The sequence below is a fragment of the Temnothorax longispinosus genome, chromosome 2 (genome assembly GCF_030848805.1).
Source record: "Temnothorax longispinosus isolate EJ_2023e chromosome 2, Tlon_JGU_v1, whole genome shotgun sequence".
In the NCBI taxonomy this organism is placed as follows: Eukaryota; Metazoa; Arthropoda; class Insecta; order Hymenoptera; family Formicidae; genus Temnothorax; species Temnothorax longispinosus.
In genome coordinates this window covers 1,988,967-2,005,149 of record NC_092359.1, presented here as the reverse complement: position 1 = coordinate 2,005,149, position 16,183 = coordinate 1,988,967, and the positions used below count along the sequence as shown (strand labels likewise).

General features: G+C 39.1%; 3 protein-coding genes and 1 long non-coding RNA gene across 10 annotated transcripts; 2 read left to right on the top strand and 2 right to left on the bottom strand.

Annotated features, from left to right (window-relative positions):
• The first annotated feature begins 374 nt into the window (after window positions 1-374).
• On the top strand, window positions 375-4,582 carry Ari-2 (E3 ubiquitin-protein ligase ari-2). Of its 3 annotated transcripts, none has more exons than XM_071770888.1 (7): window positions 375-596; window positions 1,193-1,709; window positions 1,800-2,031; window positions 2,107-2,224; window positions 2,340-2,600; window positions 2,698-2,910; window positions 2,991-4,582. In XM_071770888.1, exons 2-7 carry the CDS (start codon window positions 1,193-1,195, stop codon window positions 3,144-3,146), a joined length of 1,497 nt encoding a protein of 498 aa, XP_071626989.1. In that variant the 5' UTR covers window positions 375-596; the 3' UTR covers window positions 3,147-4,582. The 3 variants fall into 3 exon arrangements, with proteins under 3 accessions (XP_071626989.1, XP_071626992.1, XP_071626991.1); XM_071770891.1 differs by lacking the exon at window positions 375-596 and adding an exon at window positions 689-842 and having other exon boundaries at window positions 2,340-2,564; XM_071770890.1 differs by lacking the exon at window positions 375-596 and adding an exon at window positions 879-1,076.
• Window positions 4,583-4,880: 298 nt separating this feature from the next.
• On the bottom strand, window positions 4,881-5,329 carry LOC139808685 (uncharacterized). The gene is made up of 2 exons (XR_011730924.1): window positions 5,195-5,329; window positions 4,881-5,127 (listed from the first exon to the last, which is right to left on the bottom strand). It is a non-coding gene; the product is annotated as an uncharacterized lncRNA (long non-coding RNA).
• Cert (ceramide transfer protein) lies at window positions 5,322-11,038 on the top strand. The gene is made up of 9 exons (XM_071770887.1): window positions 5,322-5,340; window positions 5,525-6,042; window positions 6,158-6,277; window positions 6,554-6,791; window positions 7,245-7,528; window positions 9,088-9,255; window positions 9,579-10,010; window positions 10,096-10,228; window positions 10,312-11,038. The coding sequence occupies exons 2-9, from the start codon at window positions 5,767-5,769 to the stop codon at window positions 10,437-10,439; spliced, it is 1,779 nt and encodes a 592-aa protein (XP_071626988.1). The 5' UTR covers window positions 5,322-5,340; window positions 5,525-5,766; the 3' UTR covers window positions 10,440-11,038.
• On the bottom strand, window positions 10,944-16,133 carry Arp2 (Actin-related protein 2). 5 transcript variants are annotated; one of them, XM_071770907.1, is made up of 10 exons: window positions 15,942-16,133; window positions 15,701-15,869; window positions 15,436-15,546; window positions 14,982-14,999; window positions 14,456-14,473; window positions 13,812-13,891; window positions 13,605-13,740; window positions 13,165-13,524; window positions 12,796-13,074; window positions 10,944-12,716 (listed from the first exon to the last, which is right to left on the bottom strand). In XM_071770907.1, exons 2-10 carry the CDS (start codon window positions 15,746-15,748, stop codon window positions 12,546-12,548), a joined length of 1,221 nt encoding a protein of 406 aa, XP_071627008.1. In that variant the 5' UTR covers window positions 15,749-15,869; window positions 15,942-16,133; the 3' UTR covers window positions 10,944-12,545. The 5 variants fall into 5 exon arrangements, with proteins under 5 accessions (XP_071627008.1, XP_071627010.1, XP_071627009.1 ...); XM_071770909.1 differs by lacking the exon at window positions 14,456-14,473; XM_071770908.1 differs by lacking the exon at window positions 14,982-14,999.
• Between the last annotated feature and the right edge of the window lie 50 nt (window positions 16,134-16,183).

Below are 16,183 nucleotides of genomic sequence, written 5' to 3'. Positions count from 1 at the left end.
AAGAATTAACCCAAGGCAGAGCCGTGTGACGTCATTAATCGCTTCCCGGACGATTTCCTCCCTCTTCCTCCCTTATTCCTCCTCTAATCCCGCAATATATGTACATTATTTCTTTCAGGACGGAAAAGCAGGAGGTAACGCGAAAATACATATAATAATCGGCGAGAGGAGCTGGTTCTCCGTATTCCCAAATCGTACGATCGCGCTCAGCTGTTTCGCCGCGCGTCAGGTGACTTTGACGTTCTTATCTGCTATGCGGTTAAATGGGGAGCATCTGTGTGACATATGTGTTACATACATACAATACATAAACGATCTCACACGCGTACGTACGTGCGCGCGCGCGAAAGGGGAGAGATCGGTGAGAGACAGAGAGGGGGAGAGAGGGAGAAGCGATGCGCTCTCGCGTGCTCGTGCTCCGTCCGCGTCCGCTCGCTTACAACAGTTACGCGGCCGCCGGTGGAGGATAATTCGCTCGCGCAGCAGCCCCCCTTTCGACGATCCGTGAACGGGTCAGCTCGCACGCGGAAACGGGCGCATAAATGCATCTTTCTTGATAACCCGGGCAAGCGCAGCCGATTGAGCCGATCGAGAAGGTGGGTCTCTCTGTCTCCCTCCCTCCCTCTCTCTCCCCGAAGGAAAAAGGAAAAAAAATAGAGAACGACGGTCCCCCCGTCGCGTTCGCTCGCGCACGAAACCGTCACAACGCACCCTCACGTCGCGCATCCACGCGACGCGACGGCATTGCCGTTTGTCGAAGCAGCGCGAGAGAGGGAGAGCGCGAGAGAGAGAGAAAGCTCGAAAGGACAGGCAGATTGCGAGAGAAAAAAAATACGCGAATGGTAAATCCGCGAAAGCTTTCTCCCCTCGACGCGCGCCCGAAACGCTCGGCGACGAGCGACGAGAGAGCGTTCTCTTTACGCGTGTCGCGTGCCTGTCCGCCGAGGGGGTTCCAGGTTCCAACGTGAATTCCCGTGCCCGACTGTGCCCGACAATTCGGATCCCGTCCCCTCGTGTCCCGTCTAGCTCGTCGCGAGAGACTCGAACTTTCACGGTCGTAAAGGTTATGCCGAAAGGTGCTTCCCTCGGTGCCTCCTGAGACTCTCGTCTCGGCGTCACGTTTACCGTTTTCCAGCGTGAGAGACGATCTAACGAGCCTACCGACTAACGCGCGTAATGTTTTTCTATGCAGATGTCAAGCGAGAATGACAGCGAGATGGATTGCTCGGACTCCGACTGCGGGGACACGGGCTACGAGGACTATTACAGCATCCAGCCGTGGGGGGGCGGCGACGTGGACAACGACGTGGACCCCGAGCAGAACAGGAGGGACCCGGAGTACGCGGTGTACGACTGCCTGCGAGTCGAGGAGGTGGAGCGGCTTCTGAACGAGAGCGTGGAGGTGTTGAGCAATAGCCTCCACGTCACGCCGTCCCTGGCCAAGGTGTTGCTGCACGCGCACAACTGGGCGTCCCAGGATATCGTCACAAAGTACCGTACCAATGCTTCCAGTTTATTGATCAGTTCGAAGATTAAGCCTACCCCGGAACAAGTGCCAGGAACGAAGAGTCAGCGGAGCGGCGTGTGCTTGGTCTGCATTACGGTTTATCCCGCGGACAGATTTTCTACGCTCACGTGCGGACACTCGTTTTGCAAAGACTGTTGGTGTATGCATTTTGAAGTACAAATAACTCAAGGTATATCTACCGGTAAGTAATGTCGTTCCGTTCAGATTCCACTTACGGTTTACCCTGCTGATTTTCAAACATCTATCAGCCGTAATCCCTCGTTTTGCCCAGGTATAAGCTGCATGGCACAAGATTGCGACGTCCTAGCTCCAGAGGACTTTGTCCTTTCCCTACTTACTAAGCCTAACATGAGAGAAAGGTATCAGCAGTTTGCCTTCCGCGATTACGTCAAGTCTCATCCACAGCTACGATTTTGTCCCGGTCCAAATTGCCAAATAGTTTTGCGCTCGAAGGAACAACGAGCGAAGAGAGTCATGTGTTCATCGTGTAAAACTGTATTCTGGTAAGCAATCTCGGATATATGCCGAACGTTTTATTGTCACAAGAGCGAGCGAAAACACTTTTTTTGTAATTCCAGCTTCCGATGTGGTATGGATTACCATGCACCTACCGATTGCGGTACAATTAGGAAATGGTTGACGAAATGCGCGGATGATTCCGAGACGGCGAATTACATTAGTGCTCATACCAAAGATGTGAGTATCTCGCGTTGCTGCCCGCGAGAGCAGCTTATGAAACGTGACGGGAGATGTTCGATGCATCGTAAAATCTGTACGGAGATACTCAATGCATCGTAAAATCTGTTTGCAGTGTCCAAAATGTCATATCTGCATAGAGAAGAACGGTGGCTGCAACCACATGCAATGTTACAATTGTAAGCACGACTTCTGTTGGATGTGCCTTGGAGATTGGAAAGCACACGGCAGCGAGTACTACGAGTGTTCGCGTTACAAGGAGAATCCGAACATCGCGCACGAGAGCGTTCACGCGCAAGCGAGAGAAGCTCTCAAGAAGTACCTTCACTATTACGAGCGAGTAAGTCCTAAGAAGTACCTTCACTATTACGAGCGAGTAAGTCCTTCGCGGTAATTTAGCCCTTAGACCGTACGTCCGTTCCAGTTTTTATATTTTCCGCTTGCAACGCCTTATGTTTTTTTTTCCTTTCCAGTGGGAGAATCATAGCAAGTCGTTGAAGTTGGAGGAGCAAACGTTGGAGGGGATTAAGATGAGAATTAACAATAAGGTGATGAATGCGAGCGGTACGTGGATAGATTGGCAACATCTGTTCGAGGCGGCGTCGCTCTTAGCGCGTTGCCGTTACACCTTGCAATACACGTATCCGTATGCCTATTACATGGAATCTGGCCCGCGTAAAGAACTGGTAAGATCTCGCGATAATAATAATAATATTCGACGATACATGTAATAACTGATGACAAATGGAATCATCTTGCTTAACAGTTCGAGTATCAACAAGCTCAATTAGAGGCGGAAATAGAGAATCTCTCGTGGAAGATCGAACGAGCGGAAACAACGGATCGAGGAGATCTAGAGAATCAAATGGACATTGCGGAAAAGCGTCGCGTTACTTTATTGAAAGATTTCCTCGAGGTGTAATTAATTGTGTGAGTGCTAGCTTCATTCTCAGTCGCAGTCTACAAAATCTAATCTAAAAGATCGGATCATAATAGTAATCTTTTATTTTTCAAATGTCATTTATCTGCAATTTATAGTGTTTTATATTTTATAATTATTTCAGTTCTGAAGGAGAATTATCTCTGTTTTGTAATAAGAGACAATGTGTGTGTGATGCGACTGTAAAAACTAGGTAATTTTATCCAAGTATTATCGGTACAGGAAATAATTTAGCAACGCCATGTCCTCTGAATCGTTGTTTGAATCTGATATGACATGGAGATTGTAACAATCTTGATGTATGTACATTAGTATTGATTTCAAGCTGAAAGCGAATCTTTTTCACGTTTCACCGAAATAATCATTAGGAATATATCTTGTCTTACGTGGTAACGAAGACTGGACTCTACTTAAAATTCCAAGAAACGTTATACAGAATAGACGAAATCGATGAGGAAAGTATTAACCGTATCGACGACTGATTTATCGAAAGATTCGATGCTAATGCGTATATATTCCTTTCCTAGTCGTAAGAGTATTTTTCAAAAGCGCGATACAGCGGAAACGTCCCTTTCCTTTTCTCGTTCTGTATTCTCACCGAAGTATACATACATTTCTACTGACGTTAATCGCACAGTTCGATAGAAGGCACCGTATAAGAGGTATGAGAGACGTATCGGAGGACCCGTACGTCTTCACTGTTGTTTGCGATCCTCTCTCCGAACCTTATTCGAAGTATTGTCGATGTTTAAAAAGTAACGTTTACACCCAATGACCGACTAAAAACAAAACAAAAAAAATAATAAAGGAAAGAAACGGTAGCCTAATTTTAAGTACTCCGGTGCCAAGAGATGACGGTACCACCCCGCCGTGTATATATACTAAGCAGAATTAAACGTGTACGTCGTGGGATAGAAGGAGGGATGCGACGCGTTTTCTATTAAACTAGATTTTAAAGAATACATGCAACGATCAAAGTTATCCGCGACACACCTAGCCGTAACCGAACTTACAATATTTTCTAAGCTATTTAAAGACAAAAAAAAATTTAAGGATTCGCTGTACTGTCGTGACTTTTACTTTGCGCCACAACACGCGTTAAGGAGGGACATAGATGTTCAAATGCCCGAATTTCAAAGTCCATCGAGGTACGATGTTAATAACTGTAACGTCTCGATAAGAGAGCGGCAGTAAAATCCATCAACGTAAAACTATAGGATAACGAGTCGAGCGCGAGAGAGATGAGTCTCTTGATTTGTCCCTCCTTGTATATGTAGAACTTCTCGAATGTGCAATGTGGGAAGTAATCACTACCACATAAAGATATTAAAGTATTTGTATAAATTATTACTAATAATAATAATCATATAATATATATATTATATATACATATATAAAATTATATATATAAATTCAGATTCACGCAGCTTTTCTTTTGTACTTTCTCAATTCAAAATTTTATCGCATTCATTTTTAAAAGATTGATTTTGATCGCGCGTCCTTATAGCCATAAATTATTTATTTCAATTTTACTTCATTTCTACCATTATATATTAATCTCGGTTTTACTTATTTATTTTTTTATCTTTTTATAATTCTCAGAATTAGAAAGAAATAAAAATTGAGTAACTTGAAATTAATTTTCGAGATTAAAGTTAATCTGTATTGACAAATGGACATAAATTGTGTACACAGGCGACTAAATGTCGGTCCGTTAACTGTTTGAAGCAACATTTTTAATTCGTTATATATAATATCGCTGATATATTATTATTACCAATTGCATTTATTCATCAGTTATTTCGCCTGTATTATCTCTGAATCGTCGCGTGCAACAAATCTTCAAATTTGGTCAACTTTCGTTGCTATCCGTCATATCCGTCGCGTTCCACAGTGCGACGGATATGACGTTTTGACGTTCGAAATGCTCATTGGATATCTTGCTTTTAGTTCCTCGTTGGATCTAAATATAAAATAGAAACCAATCGTAACAAAGAATGAAAGAATCACTATAAACGCTTACTACTTACTACTGCTTTTTCTGCCGGACGCGCAGTCATTACTCTCCGCGTGGCCGTGTTTGGAGCATTCAGCACAATTCGGCATTACTGCTTGAGCTTGAGGGCTATATTTATAGGATATTAGGAAGAAGATTACTCTCCGCGGCGCAAGGCACGTATGTACCACGACTAAAACTATATACTATACTAACTATACTATAGCGATTTGATGTCCCTCCCTCCTCCTACCTCCTACCCACCCCATCACTTTTAATTTTAACGCGTACGTGTAGACGTGTAGTATACCAGCGCTTCCCCCCCTCGATTGACGTCTCCTGATAAGGGATATTTGGCGTACAGGTTATGTACGACAGTTGTCAGAGGCGATGTTTTGAGACGTTCTATCACGCCGTGACAACCCGCTGACCCCCGTCTCGCAAGTCCTCGCCCCGGACCGGAGTCGTTTGTCACGCGAACCGAATCGGCCCCCACCGAGCTCGCGCAGCCCCCTCGGAATCGCCTTCCAGGCGATGTCAGGAAGCGCTCCCCCAGCCGAGTGCTAAGTCCGTGAGAGATATCGCGATCGAAGAACCCGTTAAAGAATGGCCGATGAAGTGGTGGAGACACCACGGGGCCTCGGTAACGAGGACGCCGAGTGCATCGTTGACGCCGAGATCGACGGCGGCGACGACGACGACTCCGACGGGGTCATAGTTCCGGAACTTCAGGGTACACTATCCAAATGGACAAATTACATACATGGCTGGCAAACTAGATTTATTGTACTCAAAGATGGTACTTTGTCTTATTACAAATCCGAGCAGGACAGCGGGTACGGGTGTCGTGGCTCGATTAGTCTGTACAAAGCTAATATCAAGGTGAGAGGTCGAGATATGTTTTATATAAATACGTATAAATACGTTCGACAATGTAAACATGATACGGCAGGTCAGGCCAATGAGCAGTTGCGTTATCCGTTATCCGTTTTAACAGGCACACCAGTTTGACGAATGTAGATTCGACGTGTCCGTGAACGATTGCTTGGTTTGGTATTTAAGGGCAAACAGTCCGGAGGAGAAGCAGCGATGGGTGGACGTCTTGAAGTCTTACAAGGTAATGATATGTAATTTACTTTGGTTTACTTTTATTAATATAATTGTGTGATCAATGTAAATTGCATGATTATTGTGTAATTAATATAAATTGTATGATTATTTTCATGAGATGTGCTAAGATTTAATTTGCTGATCTTAAATCCCACAATTTCTGTTATTATTTATATATATTTTTATGAGATTTGGTCAATATTTATAAATGAAAATTAGAAATTAACTCTACCGAGTTAGATTTGTGCACCATGCTCATCAATCTTTGTTTGCCACAAAACAGTCTGAATCCGGTTATGGGAGCGAGAATAGTCTAAAACGACACGGCAGTGCCATTTCGCTCGTGTCGAATACGCAGTCGACAACGAGCGCCGGTAGTCTTACTAAGCGCGGCATTAGAGGGCTGAAGGAAAAGTTGGCCGAAATTGAAACCTTCAGGGACATTCTGATCAAGCAGATCGATACTCTGCAGAAGTATTTTGATAACTGTGCGGAAAATGCCAAGAATACTTCCAAAGAAGGTAATAACTTTTACCTTGTAAACAACCCTTCATATTTCTATCTCTTGTTCCAAATACTTGGAATAGATCTATGACATAAATTTATGTCACAATTTTTTAATGTAACCGTAATTTATAATTTTCAAATCTAAACTGTAATTTTTAATTAGGCTTGTTCGTTTTAGCTGAATTTTTTTGCACGGTTCATCTTTCCTCTTTTTCTTTTCACGTTGTAGAGAAAAGGAGAAAAGATGAACTGTGCAACAAGTAGAATTAAAACAAAAGGCCTGTCCTTTTCAGCTGAACTTCTGCGCGGTTCATCTTTTCTCTTTTTCTTTTCATGTTGGAGAGAAAAAGATGAACCGTGCAAGAAGTTCAGCTGAAAAGGACAGGCCTAAACAGGTCTATTGTTACATGAAGTATGTAGAAAAAGCTTTATGTAATTAATTAATTTTATTGCGATAAATTTCACAGAAAAGAAAATTGAGACAATGTTCAATCCGGCTGAACAATCGGTGGACTTCAAAGGGGAAGCTATAACATTTAAAGCCACCAGCGAAGGGGTGTTGGCAACCTTGCAACACTGTGTCGAATTGATGGTGCAGCGGGAGGATGCATGGCGCCGTAGATGGGAGAAAGAAGTTGAGAAGAAACGGAAGTTGCAAGAACTTTATAAAGTTCTGAAAGATCAAGTTGCCATGCATCACAACGGCTCTCCGAGACCTAGGGTCGTTATACACGGGGGTCCTGATTACGAGGTTGGTTCTCTCTCTCTCTCTTTTTTTTTCATTGTCTCGTGATTTCTGTTTTAAATATGTATGTATTGTTCCCGAAAATGAATTACAATTTCGTACACAACCTCATTCTTTAATCAACCTCTTGTAAGTCAAAGTATTTGGTTTGAAGCCGAAAAACGCGAAATAAATAAATAAAAAATAAATCGTGGCGTGTATATGGGGTGAAAGTCAGAATTGAACCCGAGATCCGCTGATTATAATTCGATCCGTTTCTATAACCACATGTTATGGAGCCACGTGTTATGGAGCCACGTGTTGCCCCAAATTTTTATTTTGTGAAATTCTTATTTTATTTTGAGATTCTATAATTCTAAATACTTGTATTTTATATAATTCTAAATACTTGTATTTAGAATTATAAAATCCTAAAACAAAATTCTAAATACTTGTATTCAGAATTATAAAATCCCAAAATAAAATAAGAATTTCTCACAAAATAGAAAATTTGGGGTAACACGTGATCCCATAACACGTGGCTCCATAATATATGGCTATAGAAGCGGATACAAGTATTTAGAATTATTTAAATACGCGATAAGTCGTCATAATAGAATTAAAAACAAGAAAAATTTTAAGAATTAAAAAAATACTTTTGCTCAATATGGTTATAAAACTTCTAATGCTTATGATTATTCAATATGGACAAATCTATCTGTTTAAGTTGTTTGTCCACTATATTAGATAACACTTTAACAGCACGTACACAACTATCACTTAGATAACTATTAATATTGTGATAACGAAAATACTAGAGATATGAACCAACTTATACGAAATTGATCAATTGTATTTCATATAGGAGTGTCATTGGAAAAATATCTCGTGCTAAAGGTGTTTTTGAAGTTAATTGTTATGTATAATTATTAATTTTTGAGAAACTAACATTTTTTGTTGATATTTTTTATGATAAGAATTCATCAGAATATTTATTTTCTATATTTTTATCCGTATATAGATATATACATATGTGTACAAAGGTAAATTATTACTTTTTTCCCAAATTCTTGAATCTTTTATTATATTACAAGTACTTTTATACGAAGATAATATTTCTAGTTACTCATTTATAAAAAATTCTTTACGACATCGTAATTGAATTTCTCTGTAGATGACATAAGTAACGCCTATGTGTTAGAAAGTAAGAGGAATTTCTGACTATATTTCGCAATTATGAATTAGGTCACTACTTTGGAAATCTTTTGCCTGCTTAGTATCCTCCAGACTACTAAGGAGTACAGACTTATGTATTTACTCCTCAATTAAATATCTGTGTATTATTTCAATTATATTATTACAAATTTTAATAATAGAAAAATGAAGATAAAGATAAAGTTTTATAACGTGAGTTTTTAATTGTATATAGAATAGTGATATTTAAATGTGTATAGGATTACTTTATGAGTTCATGTATTATGTCATGTATTATATCATGTGAATTATAAATTAGGATTCACAGAGATAAGTAAGCATTAAAATTATGTAACTTTTTTTCAATAACGTTTTGAAACTTTATTTTTAAGGAAGGTCCGCACAGCGCTCTTTGCGATGAAGAATTTTACGATGCCGTCGAGACGGGTCTGGACAAAATCGAGGAGGAGAATCAATTAAGGGATCGTTTAAAACAGAAATCTGTTTCAATTTTGACGTCCCCCACCACAACAGCGTCTACGCACAGGCTATGGCCAGAGGTAATTACATATCTTTTGCATTTCTCTGATTTTGTTCTTATTATTATTGAGAATGTACTTTCATTAATAATTATTATCAAAAAAAATAAAATAAATATTAAATAAAAGGATATTAAATCGCTTTCTTAATGTTCTTTTTTTGTGGCAACATGTGATAATATATATTTGTAATTTAATTTCTGTACGACAATAGTGTGTAGAATGTTAACATAAATTTTTGATCGATAATTAATTAATTTCTAAATAACAGTTATTTTTAATCATATTTGTGGTATAATTGAACCGCTTACATTTTTTGATTATTTCTTATTGCCAATTTGTAGATAGAGAAAATTACGATGGAGCAGCTGCATTACGCTCGGCTCGGCGTAGGCGGAGCGGGTGGCTGGCAATTATTTGCCGAAGACGGTGATATGCGAATGTACCGGCGGGAGGAGGAGGCCGACGGACTGGTCGTAGATCCTCTCAAAGCGTGTCACGTCGTCAAAGGGGTGACCGGTCACGAGGTCTGCAAGATATTTTTCAGTCCCGAATACAGGAGTGGTTGGGAAGCCACCTTGGAGGACATGGCGATCGTCGAGAACATTTCCAAGGACACGCTGTTATTTCTGCAAACGCACAAACGTATCTGGCCGGCGAGCCAGCGCGACGCGTTGTTTTGGTCGCACATCCGCCGGGTGTCCGATGATCAGGATCGCGACGCACACGATCTGTGGATAGTCTGCAATCACAGTACTGAACATCCCGATCATCCGGTATGTATTATACGTTTCATGCAGAAGTTTCTTCGTTTATTAGAACAAGTTACAGCAAGTTGCTAAGTGAAATTAATCGTTGCAGCCAAATGGGGGTAAATGCGTGAGAGTTTATCTGACGGTTTGTCTCGTATGCCAAACATTTATCGATCCCCCGAAAGACGAAGAGGAAATAAAGAGGGAGAACATTACGTGTAAAATAACGTACTGTTCAGTTGGTGAGTATATTGATGTTCAATAATTTAATCGCCGTTTCATTCGTTTCTTTTCATGCGTATATATAATTTGATTTGAATTTCAGTAAATCCGGGTGGATGGGCCCCGGCAGCCGTTTTACGGGCCGTTTACAAGAGGGAGTATCCAAAGTTCCTTAAGCGTTTCACGAACTTTTGTATCGATCAATGCAAGAACAAGCCGATCACATTCTGAATGTGACCGATAAGAAGAAAGAAAAAGAAAAGAACTTCAATGTTTTCCATCCAATTCCTTATTCACTATCTCGAAGTGTCTTCACGTGATTACTGTAAAAACAAGTTTGTATTGTTACATACTGTAGGAATTGTAGAACGGCCATTACAACATAAGTGATACCGTTTTGTATATTACCTTTTCTTTTTTTATTTGCTTAAGATAATCGACTTATATAGCTTGCGAATGCAGAAGGGGGGGGGGGAGACGAACCGTTATGTTAAAAGCCATTTATGATATAAGTGAGTGTATAGCAATTATATACACTTGAAAAAAAAAAACCGACTTCGATGAAGCACGCGTGGCTACAGCACCGTTTACAGACTATTTTTTTTTTCTCTTCGAATAACAGCCTGTTATATTTGTCATACAGAACGCTGTCGCAAAATCCAATTGTACAAATCTTTAACGAAAATTGGATACATTTATCTCTTGTTACACATTACAATCTAATTAAACGCTGAATTGTATAATACCAGATTGTACTGTTATTTTTATTCGGACATAAAAACGTGTACATTGCTATGCGATATAAAGGTCACATGGAAAAACGTAATAAAGACTGTTGTAGATTTATTATAAAATAATCATTTCCACATCGTGCCCATTCGTCAAACCTTTCATCTCATACATTCTCGTACAAAAAGAGCACAGGAAGGTAAGCATGAAATAGGTGAAACAAATTCATTTCTGTCAATAAACGAAACATAAGAAATTATATATACAATGTACAAAATTCTCTCCCTCAAATCTTCTTTTAATTTATGTATTTTACGAGGTAATTTAAACAAAAAATTCAATTCTTGCATAACTTTTGAAAATATTAAATCTCGCATAATAAATGTCCGATTTATGATCTTCAATTATGATTCTTTAAAGAGGAGCAAATATTTCTTCTTATAGAAAGTAATAATATGACTTAGTAAAAATAGAAAATAATTGTAAAAAATTACATTTATCTGTACAATACACCTTACGAAAGAATATCCAAAAGTAAATGCATATCTTAAAACTTTTTGTGTTGCGTGAAATAATAACTATAATATATGTATACTTATATATAAAGTATAATTAATGGTAATAATTGACTGAAATTAAAAAGATCGCAGACCTGCATGTGAGTGTGACAATAATGAGCACATAGACAAGTATGATATGAGAACCAAATTGGAATCATTGTATTGTAAAATATTTTGCGATACACGTATAATTAAAATTTTATGTTTTCATTCTATGATTCTATGCATTGTTGCTTATAATAAGAAAAAGTTGTAAATATCTCAACATTCCATATATACAAATCTAACTATTTAATTTCAAACAGTTTTTAATCAACAACAGATTAATGGCTATTTTCACTTATATTACGTATAATTCATGTTTCATAACATGTATGCATATGAAATAGGGACTTTAAATGTAAAGTCACGCATCGATCATGCTTGCGGTTTTTTTCTTTACATATTACCGTAATGGAAAGGCAGATAGTGTTTCACATCGAATGAAATCGTTTTTACAATTTCAATTGTATTTACACCTTTTTTTAGAGAATAGTATGACAAATACAAGGAAATAGGAATGAAGTTTTTTCATCAGGTATCACGTAAGTAACAATAAAACTTAATCGATATGTTGAACATTTACCTGAGAGCTATAAATACACATTAAATGCAACATCGTTTTCATACCTGATTGACGAAAGTATTTCACTCGAAAACTATCCGAAATATGACGAAGTCACGATTTTATTAAATTAATATTTAATGTTCACATTCAATATTTTACTGGAACCATGATACTCGACTGTACCTTCTTCGAAATCCTTCATCTTTTGCCGTACTTATTTGAAATTATATCACGTTTAATCAAAGAGTACATTAGTTTACTAGAGTATCAAACAGCTAGTAAGTCTTTTAAAGTACTTCTCTTAAAGTACCTTTTTACAATTACATAACAAATCATAAAACTGCGGCGCAAGTCTAACTCTCAAGAACGACGTTTTTTTTTAGGTATAAAACACTCGATTGCTCATTAAAAATTTCGTAGCCTACATTACTATGACTTTCCTTATGATTCGTAAGAGCCTAATTTCTTTAATACACTAAGACCCTTCTCTTCGTATTCCTCCCGCGTTATCCACACGGAATCACGGTCTTTCGTTATTTCCGCTAATACAGCACCACCCATGAAAACCATGTCCTTACGCCGAGGTGAGTCTTCAATTTTTATTTTAAATTTCTGTAAAAAAAATTTAGTACGTAGTACAGGCATCTGCAGTATACATATATGTTAGTACTATTAATTATGATACACTTACACTCAATTTAGTGATATCATTCTTTAATACTCTTTGAAGATAAAGCTGCTTCATTTCTCGTTCAAGCCTCGATGGAAGCCCCGGATACATTGTACTACCGCCGCTCAGAACGATGTGCTTGTATAGCTCGCTTCTGATATCGATATCAGCCGCTTGAATTGTGCTAAATACCAGCTCGGCTATTCCCTGCGCCTCGACATTAATCAAATGAGGCTGAAAGAGCGCTTCCGGTGCCGCAAATCTCTCCCCGCCCACTTTGATCACACGCCCGTCAGGAAGCTAAAATATTCACAACGATTTGTATATCTTAGTAAAAATTACTTAAATATTAATAAAATTACAGTATACGTATAATAATATTTTACTTACGGTATAGGATTCTACTAATACAGTGGTTTCAAGAGCCAACTTCTCTTCCGTTTCTATGTTGTAACCGATGTAACATAGTTTCTCCTTCAACATTCGTACCGTCTCAAAATCGGCCGAGTGATTGAACGCGTAGCCGCGCAGCAGCAGCAATTTAATTAGATACATCGTAATATCGCGTCCGGCTATATCCAACCGTCTGGTCAAATGTGGCAGAGCGTACTCCTCGAACACGGGGCAAATGTGCGTGACACCGTCGCCGGAATCCACAACGACGCCGCTGATCAAGCCCTGAGCGTATAATGTCAGTACTGCCTGAATCGCGATGTACGTCCCAGCGAAACCGTACTTCTCAAACATCACCTGAAATAACATCGTGTTCATTAAGATTTTCAATTCGTATGAGTTTAACTTAACTTTTACCGGATTGTGCAACGTATTACCTCTATCATCTTTTCTCTATTCGTGATGGGATTCATCGGTGGTTCGGTTAACAAAATTTTACATTCCTTAGGATTAATGTTCATCTTCTCCTTGCCGAACGTGTAGTCCCACACGTGACACATGTCTTCCCAGTTTCTATCAAGTGTTGAATGTTATTGCAGTGATTTATGTCAAGCACAAGTAGCCGATACAAGATGTGTACATACCTGACAATCCCATTTTGCATTGGGTAACTTATCTCTAACATAGAACGAAGTTTACTCGCTTCATCGCCAACCATTAAGTCCTGCGTGACAATAATATATGATTATCAAAACTCTGCGTGCATCACCTAGATATAATTATATTCATTTTACGAAGACAACATTACAATTTTGTACACAGTCAGTAAATATATCTGTAGTACAAAAATTCTAAGTATTTAAACTACACTGGCTAGCTAAATATCCAAAGTGTGTGCGATAAATCTGCTTTCATTACATATGATAGGAAGAAAATTAAAATAATTCCTGATATGTAAAATTTTGCTCTATCAAATTTCATAACAGATATTTAAAAAAATAAACATTTTCGATTATTTTTTATATACCAAGAACTAGCTAATGTTTTCATAGAATCTCATGGTTCACAGTATAATCGTAATATATTACTTCTGTGAGACTCTGGTTACAGGAACTCATGTCAGGAAAGTATTTTATATCAAATCAGTTTCCAAACGTGTGTATACCTAAGTCCTTTGGAAAAAGTTTGCCGAACTACATCGTACTACTTCCACGTCTACGGTCGGAAAAACATTCTTCCTCGTTAAAACACTGATGTATATAGCATCAAAAAAGTACAATAAACTTACAGGCATGTTAAGCACATCCTACGAGAGCAAATGTAAGCACACAAATACATTAGATAATCATAGGAAGAGTATAATATGTATGTAAGTACCCGTACAAGTATAAAAATTGTAATAAACGATATTTATGATAAATGTATTAGCAAAGGCAATATCTTTTTGCTTCGTCAAAGCAGACACAACATTTATGTCACTAGAGACTTTTCAAGATCTCTCGCAAGAAAAACATGGCATCCAATACAATGAATGAATTTTCTCACACGTAATGTAAAATCACTCACTTAACGATAACATTGTAGCTTCAAAAAATTGTTCATAAACTCATCAAACGATTAAATATCAAAATGCTATGAGTAATGGTCATCTTACATTTCAAACAAATATTCTCTTTTGTTAGTTAAAACGCCACCAGCCTCAAACTGTTTTATTCAACATCAGTGGACAAGCACGCAGATTATTTTCAGTCGGACTTAAGCGCTTAAAGGGGAGCAGGGAGGGCACACGACGTAATACTATATAATGGACTTACACGAACGCAATATTCTTGCTGAAAATATAATTATTCTTATTAATCGTCTGAGTACTGAGTACTGCTAAACACGCACAAACAATTTAAAGCTCCGAGCTCCGAAGATCACATAGACTTTATATGCAACTTGATCAATAAAATATTAAATCTTTCACGGTTCTTTTCATTAAATTTCAAGATATACACTTCTCATCTTTTGTACGGTTCCATAAATCGATTACAGTAGAAATCGAGATTCGCCTTTCATTTATGAATACAATAACTGTTGTATCATTTGCTTTATATACCATTAACTGTTGTGACAAATTGAACATTTAACGATGAAGTATCAAATGGTGATATTTCCGTAACATCGACTACTTAACAATAAGACACTCAAGTACGACAACAAAATCGTAATTACTGGCCCTGTGTCCTTAAGCTCGCACGAGTTTGAGGCAATGAACCTACGTACCTTCACGTCGATGTCGCCGATCTTGTTGACAGCTCGGATTATCGGTCGTCCGACTATAGACGGAAATATAAAGGCAGGGAAGTTGGCGCCGGCGTATCCGCACTTGACAAACTGCAATCAAAAGCTGCATCAGTGCCGGGAGTATACGCGGACCGTCCGCCTCGATAATAATATAGCTCTAGCTCGGTTACATTCTCTCGCAATCGGTGCAGCGAGACTCTCGCAGAGGCTGCATGCCTCTCGTGAGGGAAACGAGCGGTCTTACCCCGGTGCCATTGTCGCAGACGATGATCTTCCTCCCCTTGCTGTCCATCTTGACGTATTATCCCGTTCAAAAGAATACTTTATCTTTTTCACTCTCTCTTTCTCTCTCTCTCTTTGGCACACTTGTTTAGATAGCCGTCATATCGCCAGTTCCATCGAGTGACTAATACCTGAGGGTTAAAGACAGGGCGTTACCGGTGTGCGGCACCAAAGCGACAGACGTTACTCTCGACCGTATTTACCGTTTCGTATCATCAGCCGGGGACTCGCGCGAGGGTAGCGGAATCCAGCGCGAAAACGGGAAGGGAAGAAAAAGGGAAATTGACGTCCCCGGACGTGGAATTTACTCGGCGCACACGAGGAACGGCGGGCGAGCAGATCCGAGTATTCCGAGTAAACTCAAACCGAGAGCCTCCATCGTTGGGGGAGACAATGAAAAAGGCCTACCCTCATGAACGGACAAACGCGCGAGCGGCAAGCGGAA

Bases quoted from the DNA above. Each gene is read 5' to 3' on its own strand.
- Ari-2 (XM_071770888.1), top strand. From the start codon at position 1,193: ATGTCAAGCGAGAATGACAGCGAGATGGATTGCTCGGACTCCGACTGC. The intron at 2,032-2,106 runs GTAAGCAATCTC...TTGTAATTCCAG, and splicing joins TCGTGTAAAACTGTATTCTG to CTTCCGATGTGGTATGGATT. The intron at 2,225-2,339 runs GTGAGTATCTCG...ATCTGTTTGCAG, and splicing joins TTAGTGCTCATACCAAAGAT to TGTCCAAAATGTCATATCTG.
- Cert (XM_071770887.1), top strand. From the start codon at position 5,767: ATGGCCGATGAAGTGGTGGAGACACCACGGGGCCTCGGTAACGAGGAC. The intron at 9,256-9,578 runs GTAATTACATAT...GCCAATTTGTAG, and splicing joins CGCACAGGCTATGGCCAGAG to ATAGAGAAAATTACGATGGA. The intron at 10,011-10,095 runs GTATGTATTATA...TAATCGTTGCAG, and splicing joins CTGAACATCCCGATCATCCG to CCAAATGGGGGTAAATGCGT.
- Arp2 (XM_071770907.1), bottom strand. From the start codon at position 15,748: ATGGACAGCAAGGGGAGGAAGATCATCGTCTGCGACAATGGCACCGGG. The intron at 13,741-13,811 runs GTATGTACACAT...AACACTTGATAG, and splicing joins ATGCAAAATGGGATTGTCAG to AAACTGGGAAGACATGTGTC. The intron at 13,525-13,604 runs GTAATACGTTGC...ATGTTATTTCAG, and splicing joins ATAGAGAAAAGATGATAGAG to GTGATGTTTGAGAAGTACGG.